Here is a 25,230-nt window from a genome sequence, read left to right as displayed (position 1 = left end):
ATTATACCAGCCTTTGTGTGTTCATCCAAGCACATCTGAGACATTAACATTTGATCCACTTGGTTTGACCTGGGAAAATAGTTCAAATTGGCATCTATTTTATTAATATTTGTTTTGAACAATGGTAGATTCAAGATTTTCATAATACATCGGGTATATGCAATTTCCGTTTCCGGCAAAACAACAACATGCACTAATATAGTGCCGTTCACCTAAAAACGTTTTTGGTGCTTTGTAGTGTCAAATAGAATTTAATGTCATTTGTTTTTGGAGATATCAGGATGATTGATCTAAAGTTTGGATAAAATGTTGCGTTTCAACGAGAGCCTTAATGTAGGAGATAGAGATTGAATCAGCTAGAAAATTTGGTGACAAGGCAACTGAAGACAAATCTGCAAATGATGCAATGCTGAAAACTGGGCATCGCAAGGGGCTGCACTGGAAACACAAGGCTCTCGATGGTGGAGAAATGGGTGCTTATGCAAATGGTGAGGTGAATAGACTAAAGCCACAAGAGGAATTGGAAAGAAAGATGAGGTTTTAAAATTACCTATCGATGGTAAGTGAGGACAAGGGTCCAGGTTGAAAAGAAGTTGATGCAATTTAGGTTAGCATAAGGACAGGAAAGATGCTGCACAGTCAGAAGACCACTGTATAGATGAGCGCAGTCAGTGAGCGTTTCATCAGCTGATGTGCTCAGGCAGGCACGGAGGAGGGTGGTGTTACAATGAATGGATTAGATAAATGATGAAAAATATAATGGGGTTGTAAGCTTGCCTATGGGTCAAGTATGGTGGTCACCTTACAATCTATCTACAAAATGAAAAACACAGATGCTGGAGTTTGGAAATAAAAACAGTCCAGGTTGGGCAGTATTCAAAACATCAGCTCTTTCTCTGCCAAAGATGCTTCACAATCGGGTGATATTTCAGCTTTCTCTGGTATATTCTCAGATAATAGCTGGGGAAGATGAACTGGGGCAAATGATCTGTGAGATCTAGCGGACTGTCGTTGAGATTTGAAAAGTAAGCATGCAGGTACAGCAGTCAGTGAAGAAAGCTAATGACATGTTGACCTTCATTGCAAGAGGATTTGAGTTTAGGAGCAAGGAGGTCTTACTGCAGTTGTACAAAGTGCCCTGGTGAGACTGCATCTGGAGTATTGTGTGCAATTTTGGTCTCCTAATCTGAGGAAGGACATTATTGTTATTGAGGGTGTGCAGCGTAGGTTCACCAGGTTAATTCCCAGGGATGGCGGGACTGTCATATGATGAAAGAATGGGTCGACTGGCAGGGCCGTCTTAACGCATGGGAACGCTGGGCAGTTGCCCGGGGTCGCACGAGCATAGGGTGCCCCATGCTAATTTATGTGTTGTAGAACGTTATTGTAGAACATGAAAACGGAGAAGAACATCACAAGTGCATGACGGTATATTTGATTCAGCATAAAGAAACTGGAAGTGTAGGGCCCCCCAGTGTACTGCTTTGCCCGGGGGCCTATAATGCTGTTAAGACGGCCCTGTCGACTGGGCTTGTATTCACTGGAATTTAGGTTGAGGGGGGATCTTATAGAAACATAAAATTCTTAAAGGATTGTACAGGCTAGATGCAAGAAAAATGTTCCTGGTGTTGGGGGAGTCCAGAACCAGGGTCACAGTTTAAAAAGAAGTGGTAGGCCATTTAGGACTGAGATTAGGAAACCCAGAGAGTTGTGAATCTGTGGAATTCTCAGTCATAGAAACATAGAAATTAGGTGCAGGAGTAGGCCATTCGGCCCTTCGAAGGCAGTGGAGACCAATTCACTGGATGTTTTCAAGAGAGTTAGATTTAGCTCTTCGGGCTAAAGGAATCAAGGGATATGGGGGAAAAAGCAGGAATGATTTTAAATCAGCCATGATCATATTGAATGGCGGCACTGGCTGAATGGCCTACCCCTGCTCTCATTTTTCTTTTTTTTAATTTGCCATATCCAGTTGACTGAGTATAGGGTTAGGTTTCATTTCAGAGCAGGATGGGCTGTGTGAAATTTGACTAATATACCATTAGCATTGAGCAGCAGAGGCCTAATTCAGGCAGGAATTTGATTTATTTGTGCCAAATATTTTAATAATCTCACTTAAGGATGTTCCATTGTGGTTGAGCAAAGTAAATGCAAGTTGTTGAAACAATATATGAATGAAGATAAATAGTGAAGTACACGGGTAGTCGAGAATATAAGGAAACTATTTACCTGCAGTAGATTTTGAATACCAAAGTGCTGCTATTTTTGTTTCTACAATCTGATATTTCCATGGCTGCATGGATTTATAACATTTTGCAAATAAACGGTTCACTGCTTATTCTAAAACAGTTTTGTATTTAGTGACAAACAAACTGTTCATTCTGTTAAGCCTGCCAGCAGACTTATTGTGGATATTTGTATGCAAACATACTGCTATTGATTATCCAAAATGGCATCCATGCCTGAGCCAAGTAAATAAGAGCAGGTGTAGGCCACCTAGCCCCTCAAGCCTGTCCTGTCATTGAATTTAATCATAACCCTCTTCTGATTTAAAGAAATATATCTTGCTCCTCTAAATACTTTATTGTGATCCATCCAGCCTGCATTACCCTCTGGGTTCATGATCCACAGCAAGAAATCCCAGTGCAACTTTCTTTTAACTACTTCTCATTTGGGATTTCACACTATTGCAAACATTTCAAGACCTCCTTGCATGTTGCCCCTTGGGATCTTCTATGTTTCAATGAGATTAGGATCCATAGAATTACATCCTTGTGCTAGAAATTAGTGTAATAGGGTGATTTCACCAAATGTCAAATGAGCGTAGATCCCCCCTCACGTGACCGAAAATTTTAACTGGAGGACATATGTCACATCGGTACATGTTAGTGAATGGGGAAACACGCAAACATTTGCCGTGGAGATTTAAAGATCCAAAATATCGGGAATTATCGCGTTTGCTCGCTGAATTTCATCAAAAGTAAGGCTTATTAACTTACTTTTGATGAAATTCAGCTAGCAAACGCGATAATTCCCGATATTTTGGATCTTTAAATCTCCACGGCAAATGTTTGCTGTTCACTTCCACTGCTTTCTACCTTCAGTTCCCTCTTGTAATTACCTTACTTTCTATCTTTTTTTTTGCCTGAAAATTTAGGTCGCTGTGCTTCACGGTCACCCCGACTAGCACAGAAAATTTCAGCTCAAAAATCGGCCGTTTTCCATGTTTTTAACGGGTGGGAAATTGCGTGTTTCCCCATTCACTAACGTACCGATGTGACATATGTCCTCCAGTTAAAATTTTCAGTCACGTGAGGGGGGATCTACGCTCATTTGACATTTGGTGAAATCACCCTATAGAGTGCTCATATAGCACTGTATTCTTGCGTTACATAGGATTCTGTTCCTGAGAATTGTCCAGAAACCGATTTATCAAGCAGAGGCACATTTTATCATTTTCCATCTGAAGAGAATAACAGTTAGGCAATATAACTCTACCTTGAAAAAATGTTCCAGTACATGGCTGTAGCTTCAAAACTGATTAATCCCGTAAGCTTGCTGTTACATTATTGTCCTAGATCAGACTTTAGAGATTTGGAAACTGCAAGATGGTGCTGTAACAGCTCTGCATACTGTTTCAGAAGAGGTATAATTTGATGAATAACATGCAGAACAAGCATTTCATTGTATCTTTGTACACATGAGAATAACAAAACCATTGAGTAACCACTGAGTTTCAGTAAGGTGGACACAAACAATGTATCAGTAAGGGAGAGCAAGTGGGCCATAGAAATAACAGCTAGTTTCCTCATTTGTATCCATGGTCATAAAGGAACACAAATTAGATGTATTTTGATTTGTCTTACCTAGTACATGACCTTGTTCTCAAGCATTAAACTCATTTGCCAAGTTTTTACCCCCTCACAACCTATATCTTATTGCAGAGTCGAAATTTCCTCATTGCAATTTGCCTTCCCCCTATTTTGGTGTTACCAGCAAACTTTGACATCTTGATGTCATATACCTGCCCATGACATACGCAATAAGTCGCAGAACTCTGGAGAGTGTTGTTGAAGAGAGTGGTTTTTGGGTACAAGAATATAATTATCTGAAAGCGGCAGCCGAGGTAGACAGAGTGGTACAGCATATGGAATGCTTGCCTTCATTGCCGTGACATTGACTACAGGAGTTGGGACTTCATGTGTTATTTGCCCAAATCATTGGAGTGACTGCACTTGGGATTATTGTATGCAATTCTGCTCACCACCATAGGAACAATATAGTCGCACTGGTGAGATTGCAGAGGAGACTTGGAAGGATGTGCAGGAAAGAACTGCAAACGCTGGTTTACATAGAAGATAGACACACAATGCTGGAGTAACTCAGCTGGTCAGGTAACATTTCTGGGGGGAAAAGGAATAGGTGATGTTTTGGATCGAAACCCTTCTTTGGACAAACAGAAGGATGTTGCCCCGCTGGAGGGCTTAAATGATTAATTAGAAGTGATTATTATGATTTCTATAATCTTATTATAATAATATTCTGACAGGTGCTTGATTAGAAACGGCCCAGTGGACGATGGGTCAGATGTAGGCAAATGGAACTAGTCCAAAATGCTATGTGTGCAGGAAGGAACTGCAGATGTTGGTTTAAACCAAAGATAGACACAAAATGCTGGAATAACTCAGCGGGACAGGCAGCGTCTCTGGAGGGAATGCATTCTTTCTCTCCAGAGATGTTGCTTGTCCCGCTGCGTTGCTCCAGCATTTTGTGTCTATCTTTAATCCAATATGCTAACGTCGGCCTGGACGAATTGGACCGAAGGCCTGTTTCCCTGCTGTCTGACTCGATGGATCCAATAAAACGAAGGTTAGGATTTTCAACACATCATGTGTAGTCTTTGGAAACAATGTTGAGGAGAGCGCACTGACCCAGAACAGAAGCAACCCGTGGATGGCAGCAGTCAGCTCAGCCGCTGTTGTACTGATCCGCCTCCAGCCTCCACGTCGGCGTCGGCTACGCTGCCGGGGGCGGAACGAGGTGAGAGAGAGCCCGGCTTTAACGGCGGCGAGGCGGTGGGGGGCGAGGGAGGGGTGGGGGGTGTGGGGATTAGGAGGTGGGGGGTGGGGGGGTGAGCGCCGTCTGAACTCTCCACCGTCTGGTGCGAGTCAGGGACCCGCCCGAACACGCAGAACTGATTATTAATTGTCCAATCCTGAAATTTAGAGGGGACGTTACGCCAAATCGAGCGAAGTTTTAAAGAATAAAACAAAACAAAACTACATGATGCAGGAGGTTACACAGAAAAGCTGGAGAAACTCAGCGGGTGCAGCAGCATCTGTGGAGCGAAGGAAATAGGCAACGTTTCGGGCCGAAACCCTTGGGTTTCGGCCCGAAACGTTGCCTATTTCCTTCGCTCCATAGATGCTGCTGCACCCGCTGAGTTTCTCCAGCTTTTCTGTGTAACCTTCGATTCTCCAGCATCTGCAGTTCCCTCTTAAACTACATGATGCAGGAAACTCGTCTCAAAACGCTCTGTTGATTAACAATCCTAAACAAGCTGGATGTTATTTCCCTGCGCTTGCAGTCTTTGGCCACAAACCCACCAATTACAAACACGCCAGACAACCCCCACACAGCAGAGAACCCGCCTCTTGTCAAATGAAACTGAAACTCCTGAGCAGCGTCTGAGGGGTGCACTTTAGACGTGGATTCCTGTATATATCTGCTGGGATCTGTGGCCAAGTAGCATTTGTTGTTTATTTTAAACAAACGTACGCTGATATTTCGAAGATAGACACAAAATGCTGAAGTAACTCAGCAGATCAGGCAACATCTCTGGAGAAAAAGGAAGGTGATATTTCGACTTTAATTGACTGATCTGTGCTGCTGCATATCTATGCAATTTCTTTATAAAGTCCAGGGCGATTTGGACAAGTTTGTCCGGGTAGAGTGGGGTTAACAGTGACTAGAAGTTGGTTGTTTAATTTTGTGCCATTAAAAGTGAAGAAAATATATTTTGGTTCAGCAAATACCCCTAAAGGAAGTCTGGATTTAGGGTTTGCAAATTTAAAGTAGTCATGTTGACACGGTTGCTGTTTTTAAAAAAAAAAATTCGAATTAAATTATATTTTGTATCAGAAGAATTTGAACAAAGAGATAATGAGCCAATTTAAACTTTAATAGGGCGACTGTTAAAGAGTAGTGGTGCGGCAAATAAAGCAAGGACACTGTTTATTTAGCATGGGGAAAGTCAGTACTATCACCAATTTGATTTCATTCTATTAGAGAAGTTCAGATATTGAGATGCGACAACTCATAGTGTCATTCAGCACAGAAACAGTCCCTTCATCTCCAGCCAGCCGTGCTGACCAAGGTACCCCATCTAAGCTAGTACAATTTGCCAGCATTTGGCATTCATGTACCTGCCTAAGTGCCTCTTAAATGCCAGTGTTTAGAATCATGAAAAATAAGACAGCGCGCTGAGAACTACACTGCCAAAATTTGGGACTGTCAATGCAAGGTAATTGCAAGACATTTGGAAGAGATAGCAGGGAAAGAATGGACTATTCCTGTGTTGTGACCTCGTATATAATTCCCCACACCCCTTCCCTGTAACCTAGGGGGTAATTGGAGCAGTCCCGAAGCTTGGTATTCCCTCATGTAAACTTGATGGTGAATGTAACAACGGAAGGAATCAGATCTGACCTTGGGTCTACACCATTCCCACATTGTGGGTGAACTCGCAAATTAGAGATCAGAAATGCCCAAGCCTATTCCAGTTTGATGTGGGGTTCTCCCCGTGACCACGTAGGTTTCTTTAGGGTGTTCGGCTTTCCTCCCACATCCCCAATACATGCAGGTTTGTGGGTCAATTAGTATGCAAGGAGAGATGTGAAAGTTAGGATAACATAGAACTAATGTGAACAAGTGATCATTGGTCAGCATGGACTCAGTGCGCCAAAGGCCCTGTTTCCTTGCTGTATCTATTGTTCAATCAAATCAATCAATCATCTTCATCCACTGGGACATCTGGGAAGATAAGACAGCATAAGTTGATACTGGTGGGGAAATGTTTTTCTTCTACAGATTGATGTATTCATAGTGCTGATCTCTTGACAGATGCTGCTCTTTGCTGCCTTCGTGCCCCTGGCCCTGTGGATCTTGCTGTTGCTCTGGCGTGATGTCTGCAGAAAGTCACAGGGCCACAAGAGGTCTTTCTTCAGCCTTTTGCACCAATACATGTTTCAGAGGTACGTGAGCTTCCTGAGCCTTCGGCAGAGAAGGAGACTTGAAGACAGCACCAAGAATGTCCAACACCTACAGGACAGGACTCTGCTGCACAGGATCCACAGGGATAGAAGCACCGAGTATGGAAGATTGTACAGATTCTCCGAAGTTACAGACCGCTTGTCATTCTGCAGTGTTCACCCCCTGACTCAGTATGATCATTATTCAGATTACATCCAGAGAATCAGCAAAGGAGAAGAAAATATATTGATCCCCGGGAGACCAAGTGCCCTCACTGTGACCTCTGGAACGTCCGGCGCTCCTGCTCTCTTGCTGTGCATTCAGGCAGCGATGAATGACTTACACCAGGTACTCCATGTGATAGAATATAGTAGAGCACAGGAACGGGCCCTTTGGCCCACAATGTCTGTGTCGAACATGATGCCTATCTGAACTCATCTCATCTGCGTGCACATGATCCTTATCCCTCTATTCCCTGCACTTCCATGTGCCTATTTAAAAGCCTCTTAAACACCACTATCGCATCTGCCTCCACCACCACCTCTGGCAATGGGTTCCAAGCCCCCATAATCCTCTGTGCAAATAAAGCATGCCCTGCATCACCAATATACTTTCCACTCTTACTGTATAGCCGTGCCTAGTAGTGTTGGACATTCCCATTCTGGGTGTCTAACCCTATTTATTCCTCTCATAATTTTATAGAAAAATAGGTGCAGGAGTAGGCCATTTGGACCTTCGGCCCAGCACTGCCATTCAATATGATCATGGCTGATCATCTAAAATCAATAACCCATTCCTGCTTTTTCCCCATATCCCTTGATTCCTTTAGCCCTAAGAGCTAGATCTAACTCTCTTGAAATATATACATCTTATATACATCTATCAAGTCTCCCCTCAACCTCTGATGTTCCAGAGAAAACAATCCAAGTCTATCCCACCTCTCCCTGCAGCTGAAACCTTCTAAACCAGGGAGCAATCTGGTAAACCTCCTCTTCACCCTCTCAAAAAGTTCCCACATCTTTCCTGTAATGGGGTGGGCAGAGCTGAACAAATACTCAAGGCTACCTAACCAAAATCCTATAGAACTGCAACATGACCTCCTGACTCTTATATTCAATGCCCCTAACAATGAACGAAGGCGTACCACATGTTTTCTTTACCACCCAATCTAGTCACATTGCCATCTTTAGTGAGCTATGGAAATGAATGTGAACTACCTTTGTGTTTGATGCCTGATTGGCTCCAGGTATAACTATTCAAGATTTCTATCTGAGTTGTCCATCAATCAGATTCAGATTCAATTTTAATTGTCATTGTCAGTGTACAGTACAGAGACAACGAAATGCATTTAGCATCTCCCTGGAAGAGCGACATAGCCTCAATCCAGCCTCTTCCCAGATTCCCATGATACTTTTTGAGGTTTCTTGTCATGATAGTCATTCATTTCTGGGTCCCATGCTCAGCTAGCTACTTGGTGTGTATATGTGGGGAATGTGGTCAAGCTGAGTCGAGTTTACTGTCAGGTGCATGAGTCTGTGAGGGCCAGATACAATGAAAGTGTTGCTTGCAGCAGCATCACAGGCACATGGACTTGGACAACACATACAAACATAAAATTATACATAAATCTCTCACAAATTCCTTATGATAGTAAAAAGAAAAAGACTGAGGACGTGGGCTTGTGGAACTGGAATGTGTTCTTGCACTAGCCGAATGCTGGAAGAGGGGGATGTGTGTTCAGGGTGGGCAGGGAGAAAGGCTCAGAGTGCTTACAGTGGCTGTAGGGAAAGGAATGGAGCCATGTTTCTTTCCTCGTCTTCCAGCACCAGAGTTTGTGAATCAACCTGATGCAAGGAGAATAAGATGGACGTTTGCACATAGAAGGTGAAGGGTAGACTGGAGAAAATGAACTAAGTGAGTTCCATGTGACGGGACTCTGCGCCCAGTCGCATTTGTGAGTTGTACCTGTACTTGTTACAAGTGTGTAGCTCTAAGTTATTCTTTACATGGTGGAGATTTACCTCAATACCTCTGTAGAGTTTAAAGGTTGGGGTTTAAAGAAGCGAATGTCCTTTCACAAAGTAAATATAAACCAATGTTGCTAACTTGGACAGTTGTTAAAAATGTATAACATATGACAACAGTGTTGCCTTTGTGTAATTCTGACAGTTTGCACTAGCATGAATCATCATAGATTATAGAAATGGTAGTTTGGAGCTAGCTCCCCTGTGTGTGATGTCAAGATATCTCACCAACGTGTTTGTCACTGCAATCCAGGTAAGATCGTGAAGTTGCGACAATTTCTCAGTCATATCTGGAAATGGATGGGACCTTGGTAGGAATCGGAATAGGAATACTTTATTGTCACATGTGACTAGGCACAGTGAGATTCTTTGCTTGCATACACAATGTATACAAATAGCAACCACCTACGACACTGAAGACATTTTCAATGGGTTATGTCATAGTTCACTGCACACAACCTCGCAGATTGTGGCTTTCCCACGTTAGAATTGTATAATCTCTTAAGAATTTAGTTGATGTTTAATGAATTTAAAAAAAAAATGTTTTTACTGTCCACATTTATCTTGCTTTTCAGCATTCTGTACATGATTTCAAGTTGCCTTCCTGGTTTTGGGCAGAGCCACAGTTCTGTCCCGGGGTTGAAGAGTCTTCATTCTGCTTGCTCTGTCCAACATGCCACTGTAAGGGTGTCACTGTGCATTACAATGCACCAAGTCATTTCAAAACTTTTGGCAGCTCCATATGCAGTAAATCATGGTGCCATAAATGCACAGGGTAATGCCCCCGTCCCACTTAGGAAACCTGAACGGAAACCTCTGGAGACTTTGTGCCCCACCCAAGGTTTCCATGCGATTCCCGAAGGTTTTTGTCAGTCTCCCTACCTGCTTCCACTACCTGCAACCACCTGCAACCTCCGAGAACCGCACGGAAACCTTTGGTGGGGCGCAAAGTCTCCAGAGGTTTCCGTTCAGGTTTCCTAAGTGGGACAGGGGCATAAGACTCAGTTGAGTCTGTTCTGCATCCTGATAGAATAACTTGGGCATCACCTGTCTGAGGATTGCTCAGTAAACAAATAGGATAACTATAAATATACAAAGTAATGAAATCTGATTCTCAACAAAACTTAATAATGAAATATTGGAAATTTTTTGAAGGATTGCTGCAATATGAAGGTATTGATTATATTCATAATTTAAAATCTTACTGGAAATATTAAGAATATATTGAGAGCATTGTGCTGTGATTTATTACTCCATGGCTGAACTTTCCACTGGGGTGTGGCTCAAAATTAGGGGACATTAATCACACCAAAAGGTTTTCTGCTGAACGCATTTCATGCAATGCATTAAAATAAGATTAAAATAACAAGGCGGAATGGTTAAAGAGGATCCAGAGCTTGGTTTAATAAATGCCAGCTCTGATGTATAAACTTTTTTTCGCAAAGCAATAGGACATAGTGATCTTTGGCAAGGCCAACATTTTGGTTGATGTGGTGAGTGCACTCGTGCAATGCTGTTGGCAGCAGTGGGTTGGAGCAGTGCGATCGGGGGTGGTGAGGGGGGGGTGGGGTGGTGATCATGTGGAGCGAGCCAGGCTACAAGGATGGGTGGTACAATACAGTGTGTGACAGGGAGGAAGGCTATGAATGGGACTGGCCAATGCAGCAGCCATTCCCTGGACCTTCTCGGTGTTGGAGGTGACTGAAATGGGAAATGCTACTTAAGAAGCCTTGGCTTCTGCCATCTACCATCTCCCTGGTGTGTGGCTAATGGAATCAATGAATTGGGTGTTGGATGGTGTTCTGACCTGAGTTGTTTGGATGTAGCTGGAGTTGTACTCATCCGGGGAAGCAAATAACCTTCTTTGGCTCTCCTGATTGGTATGGTTTTCAGTCTGAATGTCGTTTCTAAGTAAGTCTTAAACATAGAACAGTCCAGCATGAGAACATGCATTTTGCCCCATAATGTATGTGCCGAACATATTGTTAAGACCAACTCTTACCTGCCTGCACATAATCCATATCACTCTACTCTCTGCTTATCCATGCCAACTATACCCATGCCTTAAAGGCAAGTTGGTTCCTAGATTTAGTACAATGAGCACATTTTACAGAAATAACTATTGTACTTTCTCCGACATATTGAAACTATTTGGTGTCACTGCTTTATGTTAATGCCTTTTAACATTGATTTTTCTCCATGTTACAGGGGTTTGGCGCATGCTTTAGTGCAAAGATTAATGCCTACCCACAGACCAGAAATTTACAGAGAACAGCAATGTTTTTCTATCCTCCCGTCTGGAGAAAATCTGAATCGGGTATTCCAATCGGCCCCTACTCTGTCTCACCTGTGGCTTCGAGACATATGTCGAGTTCGTATTCAACACCAGCGGCTGGATATGAGATCACATCTGGAGCTGAAGCACTGTACGTTCATCTCCTCTTTGCACTCAAGGACCGTTCACTGGGAATACTGGAGGCCAGCTTTGCCTCTGTGCTTTATTACACCTTTGCTTTACTGCAGCATCAGTGGGAGCAACTGGTTGAGGACATTCGCCTGGGACGAGTGAATCCCGCGCTCACTGTTGCTGACGATATTCGCCTGAGGTTAAATGCTCAGTTAAAGCCTGATCCTCGAAGAGCCTACGAACTGGCCGTGGAGTTTGGGAGTGGATTTCGTGGAATAGCTCGCAGAGTGTGGCCCCATCTCAACTTGGTTCTCGTTGTGGACTCTGGTGCAAATGAACTGTATGGCAGTAATCTGCAACGCTTCTACTGTGAAGGTGTTCCGACTTACTCCCCTGTCTATGCTGCTGCTGAAGGTAATAGAGATTCTTGCGGCTTTGTGTGATAACCCAACTGCTTCTCAAATTTCTACCGATAGCCACTAATAGGTACCTGAGGCAAACTGCTCCTGGGCTCAGCACAATGTGCCTACACAATGTGCCATCCTGAATATGAAGTTATATTGCATCTCTAACACAGAGCACACACCACAAGCAGAAATACATCAAGGGGAGAGAGAAATACCAAGCTTAATATGGAATAGACTTTAGAGATACAGCATGGAAACAGGTCCTTTGGCCCACTGAGTCTGCACCGATCAGTGGTGAATCTCTGGAATTCTCTGCCACAGAACGTAGTTGAGGCCTGTTCATTGGCTATATTTAAGAGGGAGTTAGATGTGGCCCTTGTGGCTAAAGGGATCAGGGGATATGGAGAGAAGGCAGGTACGGGATACTGAGTTGGATGATCAGCCATGGTCATATTGAATGGCGGTGCAGGCTCGAAGGGCCGAATGGCCTACTCCTGCACCTATTTTCTATGCGATCACCCCGTATATTTGCGCTATTCCACACACTAGAGACAATTTACAGATTACAGAAGCCAATTAACCTAAGCCTGTACGTCTTTGGAGTGTGGGAGGGAACCTGGAGCACCTGGAGAAAACCCACATGGTCACTGGGAGAATGTGGAAATTCCGTACAGCACACGTACAGAATAGCGACCCAAAACTTGGTTGATTTTGAATGAGGATCCAGGTTAATAAACTTGGCTCTGGTCAACGTTCTCCTTCCATGTGCCATGCACATCATCACGCGCCTCGCGCTTGGTGCTTGAATATCAGAAATGTAGCTGAGTAGTGCAGATGATTATGTTGATCATGTCCCAGGATCACAGGGTGATTTTCAGTCATTACGCTCCTGCTATTAAAGTAACAAAGTTATTAAGTAATAACTAGTTTATTAAACCAGTTTTAAAACTTGTTGGTGTGACGTGAGGCGTGACTTTGGTCATGAGATCTCACTGCAGTTTCACATGGACACCGATACTCCACTAATCTGATGAAGGACATCGGCGAAGCGAGAGAGAAGTAAAAGCTTCACAATATGCCAAAAAAAGTCATGAGGTTAAATATGCTTCCAGTTAAGGCCTTTCTCCACAGTCTGGGCCTACTACGTTATGGCCACTTGTGGTTATTCGATGGTTCCCTTGTCCCTTTACCACCTAGCAGGTTAACCTGAGTGCAGACCATCGTAAACGGACCTCTGAAACGTTTAAATTACTGACTTAAAAGCATTAAGTGAGACCTGTTATCTCCCCTGTGCTGCTGATCCCCTGTTTCCACCTAGCCAAGACCATGTGGTCGATTCTAAAATCGCCTTCGGAAGGAGTAGCCCGGCAGCGCAGTGTAATATCATGAGGCAGAGACACATTGATGATTCTGACATTGCCATTGTGCAGGGGAATATCAGCGTAGCTGTCAGGCATTAAGTGGGTCAAAAGGCTTTTTCCAGTGGGTGCAGCGATTCTATTGGCCTCACAGCCTGAATCCCTACTGTGATTTTAGTGTAACTTCATGAAAGGAGCTCCTGTGGTGATGTGCCGCTGATGTTCAAAACTAGTTTAAGTTTTGAAAACATCTAGTTTTATTTGGAAATTTGGTCTTGAAATCTTCAGACTTCCAGATCAAACTAAATTTTTCAAAACTCTTCCTCTAGTGTTAGTCTAGTGTGGCCAATGGCAATCCCGAGGCAGGTTTTCATTTTTTTAAATATCAACTGAAACTTGTGTGAGCATTGGTGAGATTACTAGATGACTATTCAGACGACGAGAAATTTCATAGGGAGGCGTGAATTCAAATCTCCCAATGTATTCATGATGCTGAAGAAAGCTGGAATTTAATAAGCATAACCTTATTTGTAACGGAGGCCATAATTGTTATAAAATGCACCTGTTTCTCTAGTGTCCTTCCGGGAAGGAATTTGCCACCTTGTTCGGACCATGTGACGTCAGACCCACACCAATGGGCCATGGTCTTAATTGAAATGACAATTCAAAATGAGTCGTACAGCATGGAAACAGGCCCCTCAGCCCAATGTGTCCAGGATACCCTTCTAAACCAGTCCCATTTAGCTCTAAACCTTTTCTATCCAATTACCTGTCTAAAAATGTTTTTATGGAAGGGTCTCAACTCGAAACGTCACCTATTTGTTTTCTCCAGAGATGCTGCCTAACCCGCTGAAGCACTCCAGCATTTTGAGTCCATCTTCGGTATAAACTAGCATCTGCAGCTCTAGTAGCAGTTCATTCCATATAGTCACCACCTTCTGAGTGAAAATATTCCCCCTCGGGTTCCTCTTGACTCTACCCATCTCACCTTAAACCCATGCCCTATGCTCATGAGCGATGAACATCACAACTAAACCAAATGAGGTGAGCCTGGCATGAGACAAACCATTTACAACTGTCTCCTGGACTGACTGGACAATTTGGCTACTGGTGCAGTAAGTTGCTAGTGAGTGCTGACAGACTACACAAGTGGAGCTTGATACTCAGCCCCACATGTCCGCACACATACATTCCAACATTGAATAGCAATGTGGAATTGGAACACTGGCTCCTTTATTTTCCCTGATCCAGCTCTAGGGCACTTAAAACAAATGTGAGTGTGTTTGTTGAAACATCTTGAACCTCTTTCTTAGGTCTCATTGGAGTGAATCTGTGGCCAGAACGGAGTGAACGATATTACCTTCTCTGCCCACAGTCAATGTTTTACGAATTTATCCCCGTTAACCTCTGTGAAGAAGAACAACCACAAACACTGTTTATGGAAGAAGTGAAGGAGAACGAGTTATATGAACTGGTTGTCACAAATGCATCTGGTTTGTACAGGTATAAATTATCAGATATCTCAAAGCAAACTTACACATTGTTACTTTAGAGAGAATGCAAAAATGTTTACCAGAATGCTGCCTAGATATGAGGTAATTAGCTATGAGGAGGGGTTGGACAAACTTGGGTTGTTGTCTCTGAAGTTTCGGAGGTTGAAGGGGGAAAGAAGTTTATAAAGTTATGAGAGGCATGGATAGGGTAGACAGTCAGAATCTTTTTCGCAGTGTGGAAATGTCGAAGACTAGAGGGCACAGCTTTAAGGTGAGAGGAGCAAAGTTTAAAGGAGATGTGTGGAGCAAGTTTTTTTTTGACAGAGAAAGTGATGGGTGCCTGGAACGCGCTGCCAAGAATAGTGGTGGAAGCAGATACGAAGTGGTGTCTAAGAAGCATTTCAGTAGACACATGGATATGCCATCAGTCTAGGGAGATGGATCACATGCAGGCAGAGGAGATTAGTTAAATTTGACATTATGTTCCGTAAGGATATTGTGGACCAAAGGATCTGTTCCTGTTCTGCACTGTTCAATGTTCTGTGTAAATGCGTGCCTCACATATCTCACAGGATTACTTTTTTTTAATATTAATGCATTGCAAAAATTGTATCCGAGGCAAAGGTTAAAATATCCAGCCTGAATATTATGTACTGCTTGTCATTCTGGATTATTAGTACAGAAAATGTTGCATTGGTTGAATTGTTAGATGGCATTGCAATGCTGTGGCCAAGTGCCAGGCACTGCTGCCTATTCTCTACCCTCTGCTATTTTTTTCATCCTCGCAATGAGGATGGAAGTTCGTTGATGGTCAATAGGTCAACAAACTTCAAGAAGCATATGTGTTTTTTAAAAACCTCACATTCATCATGCTTTTTAACGTAAAAACAACACAGTGCTGGAGGCATGACCCAGGCCTGACCCGCTGAGTTACTCCAGCACTTTGTCTTTTTATAGCATCTATCACTCGGCATGTACTGGGCTTAGAGTGGACCTATGTGAGTCTGCTTCCCGCTCACCTGGAAACAGCTTGTTGCTGGCAATTCTCTTTGGAACCATTAGCCACCAATAGTACAATTCAGAAACTGCTAACTATTTTGTCCTGAAATATTAACCCTGTTTCCCTCTCTCAGTAGATGTTGCCCAATCAAAGTATTTCTACCACTTTCTATTTTTTATTTCAATCTTCACACATCTTCAGAGTTGTGCTTTTCTGTAACTTTTATGGTCCTGGCTCTTCCAAGTACGATGCCAGATAACTTTGTGCTATTTGAACCTCAAAGATTGGCTGCCATGTTTGTTGAGTTTGCACACATTCACATTTGCTCTTAGACATTTGTCCTTGTACTACCACACATCACCACAGCGTGGAGCTCTGAACTAACTGATGGGTTTAAGGAGCAGGCGCCTCTCATTCCAGGAACAGCCATGCCCAACGCGTGTGAATGTGATGTTGATTTTGTACTTCAGAATATTATCATCTAACCAGCAAAGCTTTTGGTGTGAACAACAAGCATAATCAGTATGATATAGAGTGTAGAATTCGAAACGGAATGCATGAATAGAATGCCTGTGCGTGACTTTGTTTAATGTGGGGAGACTGGTGCACAGACAGTCACCACACGGTTCTTCACAGATCTGGGTCAGGATCCAGTGGCATGGTCCAAGATGACCGGAGACCCTTTTCTGCTGCAGCCTTCATCCACTTTCCCAGCCGCTCCATTAAAGTGTGCGATCATCCTCCGCCTGTTCCACCGTTGAGGTCTTGGTTGGATAGTTCTTTGTCAGAGTCCTCCCCCTCGACCTTACCGCCATGGGTGGCCCTACCACACACACACACACACACACACACACACACACACACACACACACACACACACACACACACACACACACACACACACACACACACACTCTCACTCCTCTCTGACAGAAGATAGACACAAAATGCTGGAGTATCTCAGCGGGACAGGCAGCATCTCTGGAGAGAAGAAATTGTTGACGTTTCGGGTTGAGACCATTCTTCCATTCCTTCTCTCCAGAGACCGACCCAAAACGTTATCTGCCCTTTCCCACCACAGATGTGGCCTGACCCGCTGAGATCCTCGAGCAACTCGTTGTTTTACTCAGGATTTCAGCATCTGCTTTTTCTAATGTCTCTATAACACACTGGTTTTGCTACAATTATATTAGTTGCCCATTTCTCGTTATAACACTGTGGCGACGTGCAAGCATCATTCAGTATATTAGTGCTGTGACTGAGTGATTTTAATAGTATCAATAGTCAGGGGAAGCTGTGAGTTTTTACTTGGAGCGGGGGCATTGAGAGGTGATTTGATGCAGTATTTGGTTCATATTGATAAATAAGATTCCAAGCTATGCAGTGGGGTGGCAGTGAGGTAAAACGCGGCAGAATTGCAGTCTAGTGTATTGCCAATACCCTCTGCTGATAACTACATCAGTTGGCAAACGAACGTCTTCCCAGCTTCTCTGTTCTGCTCAGTTGCTGTTTCCGCTGTGTCTCACTGGGTGATAAAATCCAATTTTATCGAGTTGCTTCCAAGTTTCTGGAAGCTGAGAGATGCAGTTGGTTATTTGGGGATTTCTAGGCACAACCTTCGGCCAACCTCAGTGCCGCTCCATGTAATGTACTGTGCACAACATTGAATGGTGAGGGGCTCGTCAATACTTCTCAGCATGTGATGTTGTTGATTCTTTCAGGTACCGGCTGGGTGATATTGTGAAGGTGGTAGCATTCCACAATCAGTGCCCAGTGATTGAATTCCAGTACAGGTGCGTGCGTTCCCTTTGAACACCTTTTATTTATTCTTTGTGTTTTCCCGTAAAATGTTTTGCTGAACTTCAAAATTGGTTATTTAGTCAAGTTTAAAGATACAGTGCGGAAATGGGCCCTTCGGCCCACCAAGTCCGCGCAGACCAGCGATCCCTGCACATTAACGCTATCCTACACACACTAGGAACAATTTACCATTTACCACCAATATCTACAAACCAATTAACTTGGGACGAAAACATCCTGGAGTACATAGAAACTTTGGAGTAGGTGGGAGGAAACGAGCCTGACCGCCATCCTGGATGGCTAAATCCAACTCAGTAGCTGGTCACCCCCTGGGGCCAAAGCGTACATGAACTCAGCACCCTCTGTGTAGTCAGAGACTCTCTGTGTGAAAAAAAACATTCGGTTTTAAAGGTCTCTGGCGCTTGTAAGGCACCAACTCTACGCTGCATCTAGCCTTTTTTTTTTTAAGATCCCCCCTCAATCTCCTTTCTAGAGCAGTCACGGGAAAAGCGTACAGAGCCACCCGACAGGATTGAACTCGGGTCTCTGGCGCTGTAAGGCAGCAACTCTACCGCTGCGCCACCGTGCTATTGATGTTTTTTTTCTCTTTCGCAGGCAAAGCCAGACATTAAACGTTAGAGGCGAGAGAATCACAGAGGCAGCCTTCCATCAAACATTACTGCACGCTGTGAAGCTGTGGCCCGGAGCAGTGCTTCATGATTACTGTTGTGTAGAGAGTGGCCTTTTGGGTGAGTGGATGTCAAACTATTTGCTAAAGCTGAAGGGATTACAATTGCATGCTTGAATTACAGAGAATCTATCACGTCCGATTTTATAAGGTAACGCGTGTCTAATCTGTGATGATGGCATCGGCTTGATAGCACTCAAGTGGCAGAAGGTCCTCGACTACAGCCCCATGTCCAAAGCCTTGTGTCCAGAAACCCAGGCCCATGTTCCAACACGATTCTTCAGGAAAACTGCACTGCCTGTCAACTGACATGTTAAACCAAGGCCCTATCACAGAGTCTCAGGGAACCAGGCCCTTCAGCCCACTTTTGTCCATGCAGTCATCCAGCCCACACCAATCCTACATTTTATTCTCCACATTCTCAACAATTTCCCCCGGATTCTACCACTCATCCACGCACTGGTGGAAATTCACAGTGGACAATGGATCCGCCAAGCTGCACAGCTGTGGGATGTGGGAGGAAACTGGAAACACCGAGAGGAAATCCACTCGATTGCAGGGAGAACATTCACATTCCACACTGACAGCACCCGAGGTTCCCTGGCACGGTGGGGCACGGCTGCACCTCTGTGCTGTCTGGATTCTTTGGTGGATCTGAATGATAACATGTTAATACTTCAGGGAAGTGCAGTTATCCCTGGTGTCCTGCAGAAATGCTAAGTGTTCAGTCAACATTACTGCCACGGATAATCTTTCCATTATCACATTGCTACTTACGGGAATAGCTGTATACAAATTGGCATCTTTGACCACACTTTAAAATAATCTCATTGGATATCTTGATAGTGAAATGAATGTCATTATGAGACTACAAATTCCTGAGGCTTAATGTGTTTGTAACATGCACATTTCACTGACTCTGTATTTTGTGATATTTGTCTGTGCAAATATTTAAGGAACTGGGAAGGAAAATGGCTGATGGAGTGGGTGATTAAGCTGATCTTTTGCCTTTTAACACATGTGCTGGGGCCCGTTGCCTTGGCAAGGCCAGCAGCACATTCAAGGACGAGTTGCACCCGGGCCACTCCCTCTTATCCCCTCTTCCATCAGTAAGAGGTACAGAAGTGTGAAAACGCACACCTCCAGATTCAGGAACAGTTTCTTCCCAGCTGTTATCAGGCAACTGAATCATCCTACCACAACCAGATAGCGGTCCTGAACTACTATCTACCTCCTTGGTGACCCACGGACTATCCTTGATCGGACTTTGCTGGCTTTACCTTGCACTAAACGTTATTCTCTTATCAGGTATCTGTACATTGTAAATGTCCCGATTGTAATCATGTATTGTCTTTCTGCTGACTGGATAGCACGCAACAAAAGCTTTTCACTGCACCTCAGTACATGTGACAATAAACTAAACTGTAAAGGTGTATAAATCCACCCACCCTGAACAAAATCCAAGATGATCACATCTAGCGTGAACAACTACGATAAAGTTGAAGCAGTCCCCGACAACAAAATTGGAGCCAAAATTACTCCAAAAATGTGGAGATTGGATGGAGATATTAGTCAGGGTCAACCCAAGCTGAGCTTAGCTGCCGTCCAGATGGAAGTTTCACTATCTCAAACCAAAATATTCTAGAAATATTCAGTAATCCAAAGCCTGTGAAAGGTTGTTTCCAATTGCTGAGCTTTCATCAGAATAGTCTTCACGTCGCCTGGCTTTACTACACTTGGTCTCACCGTGTTTGTAGCACTGGTGTGCTCCCTTGCTCAAGAGTTAATTTTCTTCACCTGGACCATGGTATAATTTATCAAAAATGGTGCATTAATTTTAACAAAAGCCTTGTTTAAGGCGCTGCATGTAATCTGATCCTTTCCTCAACACTGGGGATGAAGCTTGGTGTTGATTTTCGGAGGGCAGCCCATTATGTGCATCGTCTGTCCAGAAACACAAGGGTTATCGGTGGATGCGGGCAGGAAAACCCACATTTAATTAGAGGGAAAACTCGAATAATGATGTTGTCCTGAACTGCAGATTGTTGTCATAAATGTAGCTTTTAATTTCTCTTAGAGCACTTGAATTTTAAATAAGCTAAGTCATGTATACCCAAGGTTCTGCAAACAGTGAGATAATATCCAAATGTTTGGTTTGGGTAATATTACATAGGGAACAATCTTCTTCTTTCGTGTCCATCTTGCTACAAATGTTGACCTTGCTGTCATCGTCTGTCCTGAAAAGGACGCAAGCTTCCGGCGGCAATCAGCGGGAGCCTTCACCTGTCGCAATAGATGACGGCGGTAGCAGAATTAGCTCAGGATACTTCCAGTTTCCAGCCCCGCCACGTGGACACTTCTGCCCTGGGGCCTGGGACCAATTATTATCCAAGATATCAGGGATACATCTCTGCACTTTTTAGAAATAGTGCCCTGTCCTGAGAGAGCTAACCTGAATCTCGGAGCCTCTGCATTTCGTTGTCTCTACTGTACACTGACAATGACAATTAAAATTGAATCTGAATCTGAATCTTTGCCTCTGTCAATTTGATGGCCTCTCCACACTAGATAACATAATAAACAAAAAAAAACAATATAGTGCAAATAGAAAACAGCTGAAAGTCCCTCATGCAACCCGCATAGTTCAGAGTTTAGTTGGCGTTTGTAGTGTTCAACATAGTGTTTTGGAAGAAGCTGCTCCTGAACCTGGACATTAGTTTTCAGACTCCTATACCTTCTTCCTGATGGCAGGATTGAAATGAAAGTGTGGTCAGGTTGGTATGGGTCCTTGATAATGCTGGCTGCCTTCTTGATGCAGAGCCTCTTATAGATCCCTTCAATGGTGGGGAGATCGGAAACTGTGATTGGCTGACTTTAAATTAAAACTCTAATTTCAATGGAAAATGAACTGCTGAATTTTGAATAATTTACAAATATTTTGCCTTTCTTCCTGCAGGATCATGGTGTGGCGGCTCAGATCTTCATTATGAGGTTTTTGTAGAGATAGAAGGAGTGCGAAACATGTCAGAGGATCAGCGCTACAAGGTGAGACTCCTTCCTCATTCTTCCTGGTGGATGAGAATTGTGTTCATTTCAGAGTAGGGTTGTTGGGTTGGACAGACTGCAATTAGATGAATTATCATCATAGAAGCCATGTCGAACACCCAAAATATCAAGTAAAGGGCCTGTCCCACTTGGCTGTCATTTGCGCGCCATTTACGCAACTTTGTGCCTTCCCTCATAATGGGGACCATTGTGGGGGGATGTTTTAATGTTTAAATGCCTTTATTACTGTTATGTCTATATTCTTTCTTTCTGTGCTGCATTGGCAAGAAGCATTTCACTACACCTAGGTGTATGTGACCAATAAAATAACCTTTGAACCTTTGGTAGTGTGTGGGTAGCTCGGGACGGGCGCATGGAGTGGCGTGGAGGAGTGTGGAGTTGCGCGCCGTATTGCGCAGAGCGCCAGGATTTCGTGCTGCACTAAATCTTCGCGCACCACCGGCCTATCGCGTAAATGACAGCCAAGTGGGACAGGGTGAAGTTTCGGGTCGAATGGGTGATGTTTCGGGACGAGACCCTTCTTCAGACTGAAACATCATCCATTCCTTCTCTCCAGAGATGCTGCCTGTCCCGCCGAGTTACTCCTGCATTTTGTGTCTATCTTCAATTTAAACCAGCATCTGCAGTTCCTTCCCACAGATTAATTTGGTCTGCAGCTTGCTACTTTTCATTCACCTCTTTTTTTGAACAGGGGCTTTACATCTGCAGTTTTCCAATAGCTAGCACCACTCAAGAAACTGGAACATTTTAGAAAATCACCATAAATATCATAAACTGGGTAAATATCATAAACTGGATAGTCAAGTAACGTCACGCGCTCCAGACGGCAGCGCGGACGCATGATGACACACGTGACTGTCACTACTGGCCTGTCGGGTAAATGACGGCCAAGTGGGTCAGGCCCTTAACAGTCCAACTTCTGTTTTGACTGGCAGTGGATTTATCTATTCGCTTTTTACGTGCATTGTATTCCATTTTAAATTTATTTTGTGTTCAGCTTTAATCAAAAACAAAGATGTCTTATAATGATTTTTCAACCTTGCCAGTTACTGAGGTTCTCTTTTCCACCTCCTTCAGCTGGACCAGTGCCTTCAGGAAGACTCAGCGGTGTATCAGTCATTTCGACGCAAAGGCAGCATTGGACCAGTGAGGGTTCACATCGTGGCCCTGGGCAGCTTCAAGGAGCTAACAGACTTCATTGTCGCACATTCAGGCATTTCACATAATCAGTTCCAAATGCCTCGTGTCTTGAAGAAGAAAGAATTTTTGGATTTTATTCAAAGAAAAGTAATTTCATGAAGCCGTGGCTTATTTGCTTCGACGTCTTTGAGCTTTAATATGACTTAATTCCCCTCTGTGGCGTAGCATTGATCTAGAGTCAGACATCACCAGGCCCTGATAGACAGGACATTTACTGGACTTTACTCACTGATGTTCTTTCTACCCTTCTGTGAGAATCATTTTGGGAGAAGATGAGGCTCTACAAGCCCCACAGGAGCAAGGAACGCCCTGATGGAGAGTCGTGGTCGTTGTGCCAGTGTGTGTGTACTCTAATCTGAAGCTTCATAGAGAGGCCTCTGCAGTGATATGGATCCACTGGGTAGAATTGGATCTCCTGCCCTTGTGCATTGTGTGAGGGTGCCACTGTTTGAAAGGGTCAGGAAGCAGCTGAGATATAATCCTTCCAGCAAAATCCATTATTATTATATAACTAATCATGGCTCACATACGCATAATTATTGCTTTTATTAGCTGCTTTAACGTCAATAAACTTATGCATTCAGTGATTAGATTTGCTGACATTCATGTACAATGTGATTTTAAAATTTCTTCTCTTGCAAACTGCTCGCCCGGGAATGTGGCTATTCCTGAACAGTAAAGGTTGTCATACATAGTGTTGTAGCCTCATTTTTACTGCTCCAATATATCCAACTGCAGTGGGAATGCCACAGCTCGATAACTGGGATGTCAGGACTGTCTTATGAAGAAAGACTGGTAGACTTGGTTTATACTCTCTAGAATTTAGGAGATTGAGAGGGGATCTTATAGAAACTTACAATATCCTTAAGGGGTTGGACAGGCTAGATGCAGGAAGATTGCTCCCGATGTTGGGGAAGTCCAGGACAAGGGGTCACAGCTTAAGGATAAGGGGGAAATCCTTTAAAACCGAGATGAGGAGAACTTTTTTCACACAGAGAGTGGTGAATCTCTGGAACTCTCTGCCACAGAGGGTAGTTGAGGCCAGTTCATTGGCTATATTTAAGAGGGAGTTAGATGTGGCCCTTGTGGCCAAGGGGATCAGAGGGTATGGAGAGAAGGCAGGTACGGGATACTGAGTTGGATGATCAGCCATGATCATATTAAATGGCGGTGCAGGCTCGAAGGGCCGAATGGCCTACTCCTGCACCTAATTTCTATGTTTCTATGTCCAAGCACAGTCATTTGGTCACCAAACTCACCCTTGATTCTTTGCCATGTGATGCTGAGCATCCCTGGTTTACAAACGCCTTTGGGCGGCACTGTAACACAGTGCCTTAAAGCCCGGGTTCGTTCCCGACTACAGATGTGGCTGTACGGAGTTTGTACGTTCTCCCCATGATCGCGTGGGTTTTCTCCGGGTGCTCTGGTTTCCTCCCACACTCCAAAGATGTACCGGTTTATAGATTAATTTGGCTTTGGTAAAAATCGTAAATTGTCTCTAGTGTGTAGGATAGTACTAGTGTGTAGTGTACTAATGCTGATTGGCGTTGGGTCTGTTTCTTCTGCACAATAACTCTAAACCAAAAAAAGGCCTGACTTATGGACACCCCTACATCCAAGAAGTTTGCATGTGACTGAGTGACTCTTAACACATGCATACAATGATCGCTTATTGTGTTAGACATAGCAAAAGGATTTGAATATAGGAGCAGGGAGGTTCTACTGCAGTTCTACAGGGTCTTGGTGAGACCACACCTGGAGTATTGCGTGCAGTTTTGGTCTCCAAATCTGAGGAAGGACATTATTGCCATAGAGGGAGTGCAGAGAAGGTTCACCAGACTGATTCCTGGAATGTCAGGACTGTCTTATGAAGAAAGACTGGATAGACTTGGTTTATACTCTCTAGAATTTAGGAGATTGAGAGGGGATCTTATAGAAACTTACAAAATTCTTAAGGGGTTGGACAGGCTAGATGCAGCAAGATTGCTCTCAATGTTGGGGAAGTCCAGGACAAGGGGTCACAGCTTAAGGATAAGGGGGAAATCCTTTAAAACCGAGATGAGAAGAACTTTTTTCACACAGAGAGTGGTGAATCTCTGGAACTCTCTGCCACAGAGGGTAGTCGAGGTCAGTTCATTGGCTATATTTAAGAGGGAGTTAGATGTGGCCCTTGTGGCTAAGGGGATCAGAGGGTATGGAGAGAAGGCAGGTACGGGATACTGAGTTGGATGATCAGCCATGATCATATTGAACGGTGGTGCAGGCTCGAAGGGCCGAATGGCCTCTACTCCTGCACCTAATTTCTATGTTTCTAGACGTATGCTGAAGTTCATAGTGTTCTGCTATTATCTGAAGAAGGATCTCGACCCGAAACGTTACCCATTCCTACTCTCCAGAGATGCTGCCTGTCCCGCTGAGTTACTCCAGCTTTTTGTGTCTGTCTTATAACTCGCGTGTTCTATTGATGAACAGTTGCCCTTTTGTGAACTCTTTGCTTTTGTGTTTGCATAAATGTAATATTGAATGATATTACAAA

The 25,230-nt window shown here is 43.7% G+C and overlaps 1 protein-coding gene across 2 annotated transcripts; it reads left to right on the top strand.

Annotated features, from left to right (window-relative positions):
• Positions 1 to 4,852: 4,852 nt before the first annotated feature.
• On the top strand, positions 4,853 to 23,447 carry ghdc (GH3 domain containing). 2 transcript variants are annotated; one of them, XM_055657134.1, is made up of 8 exons: positions 4,853 to 5,040; positions 7,123 to 7,599; positions 11,484 to 12,096; positions 14,761 to 14,950; positions 17,662 to 17,733; positions 18,356 to 18,489; positions 21,385 to 21,473; positions 22,572 to 23,447. In XM_055657134.1, the coding sequence occupies exons 1-8, from the start codon at positions 4,954 to 4,956 to the stop codon at positions 22,791 to 22,793; spliced, it is 1,884 nt and encodes a 627-aa protein (XP_055513109.1). In that variant the 5' UTR covers positions 4,853 to 4,953; the 3' UTR covers positions 22,794 to 23,447. The 2 variants fall into 2 exon arrangements, with proteins under 2 accessions (XP_055513109.1, XP_055513110.1); XM_055657135.1 differs by lacking the exon at positions 4,853 to 5,040 and adding an exon at positions 5,659 to 5,854.
• Positions 23,448 to 25,230: the final 1,783 nt, after the last annotated feature.

Source organism: Leucoraja erinacea, chromosome 27, assembly GCF_028641065.1.
Source record: "Leucoraja erinacea ecotype New England chromosome 27, Leri_hhj_1, whole genome shotgun sequence".
NCBI lineage: Eukaryota > Metazoa > Chordata > Chondrichthyes > Rajiformes > Rajidae > Leucoraja > Leucoraja erinaceus.
This window is presented reverse-complemented; position numbering and strand designations above follow the sequence as displayed.

Coding starts and splice junctions, on each gene's coding strand:
- ghdc (XM_055657134.1), top strand. CDS start 4,954: ATGGCAGCAGTCAGCTCAGCCGCTGTTGTACTGATCCGCCTCCAGCCT. Junction 12,097..14,760: donor TGTCTATGCTGCTGCTGAAG/GTAATAGAGATT, acceptor CCTCTTTCTTAG/GTCTCATTGGAGTGAATCTG. Junction 14,951..17,661: donor AATGCATCTGGTTTGTACAG/GTATAAATTATC, acceptor TGATTCTTTCAG/GTACCGGCTGGGTGATATTG.